This window comes from Sinocyclocheilus anshuiensis, unplaced genomic scaffold (genome assembly GCF_001515605.1).
Source record: "Sinocyclocheilus anshuiensis isolate Anshui unplaced genomic scaffold, SAMN03320099.WGS_v1.1 scaffold87, whole genome shotgun sequence".
In the NCBI taxonomy this organism is placed as follows: Eukaryota; Metazoa; Chordata; class Actinopteri; order Cypriniformes; family Cyprinidae; genus Sinocyclocheilus; species Sinocyclocheilus anshuiensis.
Genome location: NW_015549609.1, coordinates 973,195 through 979,584, shown reverse-complemented (window position 1 = coordinate 979,584; position 6,390 = coordinate 973,195). Strand labels below are relative to the sequence as shown.

The 6,390-nt window shown below is 37.7% G+C and overlaps 1 protein-coding gene across 1 annotated transcript in view; it reads right to left on the bottom strand.

The window, feature by feature from the left end:
* The window catches only part of LOC107659136 (PH domain leucine-rich repeat-containing protein phosphatase 2-like), a 65,760-nt gene that overhangs the window by 51,346 nt on the left and 8,024 nt on the right, over positions 1 to 6,390 (bottom strand). Inside the window, exon 3 of the mRNA XM_016447969.1 lies at positions 4,002 to 4,135. Within this exon, the coding sequence (XP_016303455.1) occupies positions 4,002 to 4,135 (134 nt within the window). The remainder of the gene's footprint in view (positions 1 to 4,001; positions 4,136 to 6,390) is intronic.

Here is a 6,390-nt window from a genome sequence, read left to right as displayed (position 1 = left end):
CACACACACACACTTTTAAGATTTGATGTACACTACAACTGCACATTTAACACAATTAAACACACTTTTAATGTCTTTCACTGGTCATTGCATGTATGTTTATTAATATTTTGAGTCAATTCAAAGTTTTCAGCTACCAGTAATGCTGCATTTGTTCTTCTTTGTATTTGGCACATTTTACCATGTTCAAATTCAACCTGCACCAGATTACCACAGATTTTCAACCAAATCAGCTGAGAAAATGCATCCATAAATTTAATGTGGGCCTGAAATCTGTAAATTACGGAGCCTTAAATACTATAATTAAATAAAAGCACTAATGAATGAGACAAATGTGTGAGTAAAGCATTCAGCACCTGCAGGTTTGGTGATATTATTATTATCACAAATAGAGTTTGATTTATTCTCATCCATTGCATCATCTGCCCTATTTCAAAAGCAGTGTGTTTTGCGATACCCCAGAAACTATAAAGCCTTCACGGCTTGAATTTCGGTGTGGGATTGCACATAATTCTACTGATTCCCGCAGTTTCCGCGCTTGTAACGCGGGAAATTCCTGCAAATATTTCAATGTGAAAGACGCTCGCGACAGATGACGGAATGTATCATTTGCATGTGCTTACAATTTTAAACATTCAAGTGCTCAATTCAGTACTTGCGCGCTCTGTGACTGTGAGACCCTTTCTGTGAGCCGCCTCACACCCAAAACGCGCACACATAGAGACGCATCTGAAAGCACGCGCCTTATTGCGCGTAAACGGCCAAATATATACAAAAATATGTTAAAGTGCCCGTCTTGAGGAGTATTCATGTAAACAGTCGATTTATACTAAACATTGTCGGTATACAGGCTATTAAGTTAATGTAAACTGTTGAGAAACACAACTTATGTGTAACAGTTTGATCCGTGCATGAGGTCTTAAAGAGACACGCAACCTAAATAAGCCTGCTGCTGTCTGTCATTAATGTTTATTTATACATTGAAGACTAACCAGTGTTATTTTAAAGTTAAATAGATTATTCTGTTTCTGTGGTATTTCTGTACCGGAATATTACTGTTAACCCTACCTGAAAAACTTAAAGCACAGTTAATTTTAGTTGTATCTTATTGTATTTGTTTGTGCCATTGCTTGTCATTAATCTATTGTTATTTTATTACTTACCGTCTACTTGTCTTTTTTAGTTAAAATAAATTCAATTCAGAGTTTGAAAGTTTTTTTTAAGTATCTTCCTCACAATATAAATGTGAATCAACAACATTATAACTTGTAAAACACAAATACACTGGGTGACGAAACATGTTGGTTAGATGATTGTAGTTTAAAAATATGTCTAAAAAGCCCCCCCCCCCCATTTTCCAAAACGAAATTCAGGCCCTGGCCTTGAAATATAAAATTAAAACAATTGAAAATCAATAGTTGGTGTCAGCACATCAATACGACTTTTTGATAAAGTACCATTACCAAACTATACGATATTGATTGTCTTCCTCACCTCTGAGATGTCGGGACGGTTTTAGGACAGCGAACACACAGCACTCTATTCCACTAAGTCTCACCTGTCCCCTCAGTCACAGTGTACAAATGAGGAGGATGCAGGTCGTCCGTTCAGCCTCAGTGGCCATATATCAGGCGGACGTGCGGGACTGTACCTCACTGCCATGGCCCTAACAGGACCTGAGGATGAGGAATGATATGTCTCCGTTCCCCTGCAGCCCTGACAGATGGGCATTTACTCACTGCCCCGGACCAAGGGGAGCCGTGGGTTACTCAGGCCGCTGGTTAAATACACTCAGGAAGGACAGTATGGAGGACACTTCCATATGCAGGGAATTTTCAGTGCAGTTCATGAAAGCTTTCCATTATGTAATAATGCATTATTGTTGCTCGTGCTTAAGGTTTGGGATCTGAAACAGTGTTATTTTAGTATTTTAGATTTCTATTTTAAATAAACGCAGTTCTTTTTAACTTTTTATTCGTCAAAGAATCCTGAAAAAAGTATCACAAGTTCCAAAAAAATATTAAGCAGAACAACTGTTTTCAATATTGATTATAAATCAGCATATTAGACTGATTTCTGAAGGATCATGTGACACTGAAGACTGGAGTACTGGCTAATGAAAATTCAGCTTTGCATCACAGGAATAAATTATGTTTTAAAGTATATTCAAATAGAAAACCGTTATTTTAAATTGCAATAATATTTCACAGTATTACTGATTTTCTGTGTTTTTATGAAATAAATGTAGCCTTTATGAGCATAAAACACTTCCTAAAAAAAAAAGAATAAAACATTAAAAAAAATCTTACTGATCCCAAATTCTGAACAGTGCATACACTATTACAGTATTTATAAAAGGGATAGTTCACCCCAAAATTTTTATTCTGTCATAAATTACTCTTCATCAAGTTGTTCTAAACTTGTATGAGTATCTTTCTTCTGTTGAATACAAAAGAAGATATTTTGAAGAATGTTGATATCCAAACAGGAGCTGAAACTTCACAGACACATTCTGGGGACACCAGAGACTTATATTACATATTGTAAAAAGGGGCATAATATGTCAGCTTTAAATTTATGACAAAACTGTGGAAATCAAGTCCATTCAGAGCTGAATTCATCATGCATCAGACATTGCTTTAGCATTTACACATTCATGCAGAAGCTGCGGCCAAAACCGCTCACTTGCTCACTCATTTACCATTCAATGCATAGTGAATGTCACATTAAAGCCACAGGAAACAAGACATCATAGAGAGGACTCTGTAGACCCTCATGATTGTGATCCATGTTCAATAAGCCTTTTATATACATCATAACGTGACCAATTTATGACAAGGCAAGGTACATTTTTATGTGGTGCAACTCTCCAAAAGCATAATAATAGTAATAATAATAATAATAAATAAAAAATTTTGTGATTTTTTTTTTTACCATTTTTTTCTCATAGATTTCAAAACATTTTTTGTATTTTTTTTTTCATTATATATTTATTTATTTCTACTTGGCTTTAATTTACTTTATTTCAGTTTTAGTAATTTTAGTACTTCAACCTAAACTATTTTTATAAACTTTTTTATATTTATATATAACATTCCATTTTTAGACAGCATTTTAAGTTGCACTTTCTCCCATTCATAGTAAAAATAAACGTCTTGGTATTTATATAGTCTTTGGTATTTCTAAGAACTTGCCGTTTTATAATCATTCCTTCTATTCATCATTGACCCATATGTGTGTGTTATGGTGTGTGTGTGTGTGTGTGTGTGTGTTATTATAGACAAAATAATGGTAAATTGCGACAGTAGTTATGTGTATTGATTCATTACTCAGGCTTTCGTTCTTGACAAAAATGGCTAGTGAAAAAAGCATGATGTCTCACCATGGTTATCTGGATATGATACTACTATAATACCTTGTTTGTGGACATGCCATGGCATCATTTAATACCATAGTATTACATTGATACAAATGCATTGTGGTACTGCCACAGTACGTTTGTGTTGGAAGAAGGAAAAACACATTTTGCTGATGCTTTTTTTCAATCTGGCTCTGAAATCTCAAACAGCCAATCACATCATCTGGAAGAGGTCTGTACATGATGCATGCTGGAACAAAAGCGTAATTGGCAACCTTTGTGTGACTGAAGAGAAAGAGCTAGAATCGGACGCAATCCCTTCAACACTGATGTTGACACACACTGATGCCTCGAGAAAAAGCCCATTATTCATTCCACAGCTGTCAGGCCAAAGAGAGAAGAGGGAAAAGGGGTTGTTTATGAAAACACAGATTTGCACCCGTGCAGTAGTATTCGACTACACCCAGTCGCACTGAGAACGGCAGGCAGAAAGTCTGGAGGACTCAAAGAGTTTGCTCTGTAAAGCCAGCAAACTGTTCACAGAGCTCTGGGATTTTGGCCCAGTCAGAGCTGGCAGCAGCAGCATTCAGACTGAAAGCGGCTCACAGGGGCCTGCGTCGGCCTCCCGCGGCCCACAACTCACCACTGTAGAAGCGGATCATGCAGCTGAGGTCTGAGTTGGCGGCTTCCTGCTGGACACGGAGCGGGTCTTCATAGCCCATAGCAGTCAGGTAGTCATAGACCATCTGAAGAGGACGCTCGGAGGGGTCCAGCCTCCTACCAACAGAAAGAGACCGGAGTCAGAGCTGAGAACAAACTGAAATACAGCGATCTAAAACACAAACAAATGACACTTCAGATACTGATGTCATGCATAACCAGGGATCAGATTCACAAAACATTCTAAAGGTATAGTTCACTCAAAAATGAAATTTGCTGAAAATGTACTCCCCCTCAGGTCATCCAAGATGTAGATGAGTTTGTTTCTTCTACATTTCTTCTACGTTTGATTGGGAAAGAAATCTGCACAGATTAACCACCGTTTACAAGCGAAAACAGCCCAAAACAGTTCTAAACAAATATACTGGTGGATTTTGATGTGAGAGGACAACAGTGGATGAATTTTTTCACTGGAGGAAGCGTTATTATGGATTATGGACTTGCATTTAAGCCGGAAGCAACAGTTTGATGTTAAAACACGACTTAATGATGGATTTGTTTCTTACAAACATGGGGCTTTTCACTTCACAAGACATTAATTGTTGAACTGGAGTGGTGTGGATTACTTGTGGATTATTGTGATGTTTTTATCAGCTGTTTGGACTCATTCTGACGGCACCCATTCACTGCAGAGCATCCATTGGTGAGCAAGTGATGGAATGCTACATTTCTGATGAAGAAACAAACTCATTTACATCTTTGATGGCTTGAGGATAAGTACATTTTCAGCTAATTTTCATTTATGTGTGAACTATTCCTTTAAGAAATTTCTAAATTTCTTAAAAAGATGGATTATATCAACAGGAAATATTCCTTACTTGTTGCCATGTTTGTTTGTTTTTACCAAATATCCAAATAAATAAATAAATAAATATTCATATACATATACACATTTATACATATACACATATATACTATTATTATTTTTTATTTATTTTTTTGCCTGACTGGAGCACATTATTGAGCAATCAGGGCCGAGGACAGGAGCTGTCAGATTTATAATGACATTTCATAAATAAATACTGCCATTCATTTTATAATTTCAGCTATCAACCCTCGTGAAACACTTTTGAAGTGCTCTTAAATGTACTGAATGTGCACTTGCAGTGTACTTCAAACTTCAATCTCAAATACTTCCATCTTAAAAGTATTTTATTATTTTTCTTAAATACTTAATTGTGCAGCAGTACAAACAAGTATAGCCAGCCTGGAGATTTAACACACACACACACACACACACACACACACACACACACACACACACACACACACACACACACACACACTTTAAATCATAATTACATGTTTCCCCAATAATAATTGTAATAATTTTTACAATATTTGTACATTACCAATGAGTCATCAATATTTTGAGTCAATTTTCCAGATTTGCATTTAGATACACTTAAGCCATAAAACCCCATTTTTGATGAGTTATTCACCATAAATATGGACAGACTGTACACACACTATGGAAAATTGCATGTAAAAGGTGTCACAGGCAGCATATAAGGTATACAGTGCAATATTCAGTAATCAAGCACTGAACATTGTCAGTGTGAAATGTGGGCCTACGCAGGACCCTGTGCACGTATCCCAGCTCTGAACAAGCGTGACAACACACAGGTGTTTCGATTTAAGATCAGACTCTGTCCTAACATCCTCCAGCAGTGCCTCTCCCTCAGAGTTGGGTGTTTTCCCAGCACGCCAGACAGATAATATAACCCAATCCACTGGGATCACGTCTCGTCCAACTCAATATCTCAACATTCATTAAAGAGCTGAAGCGAAAGAACACCGATCTCATTACGTCTGACAATATTCCCTTTAAACAAAGCAAATAATCAGTCTGTCGATCTGACTCGATCCTCTGTTCGTGACGAGACGGCATCCTGCTTTTTATTAAAACTGTCCGGACTAAATCATCCACCTTGCGCAGCGCCGCCGCCTTTTCTCTCCCTGATTAAATCGTCATCTCATTCCACCGCTCTAATCCTGTTAACAGATCGTCACGGCGCACTGATGCAGACAGTCCAGCGAACACTGCAATCTGTGACCCACAGCCTGGCACTAGCAGAATGCAGCTGCTCCGATCCACATGCTCGCATGCAGACCTGTCAGGTGTCCTTGTGTTAAAGCGGAGCAGGGGTCGGCCGCACTGCACCTTCACAGCAGAAGCTCAATTCAGCAGACGGAGATTTGCAGTTGGGGGGGTGGGGGGGATTTAATTGCAATTACAATTTAAAGGGGTCCTATTATGCTTTTTCACTTTTTCAACTTTAGTTAGTCTGTAATGTTGCTGTTTGAGCATA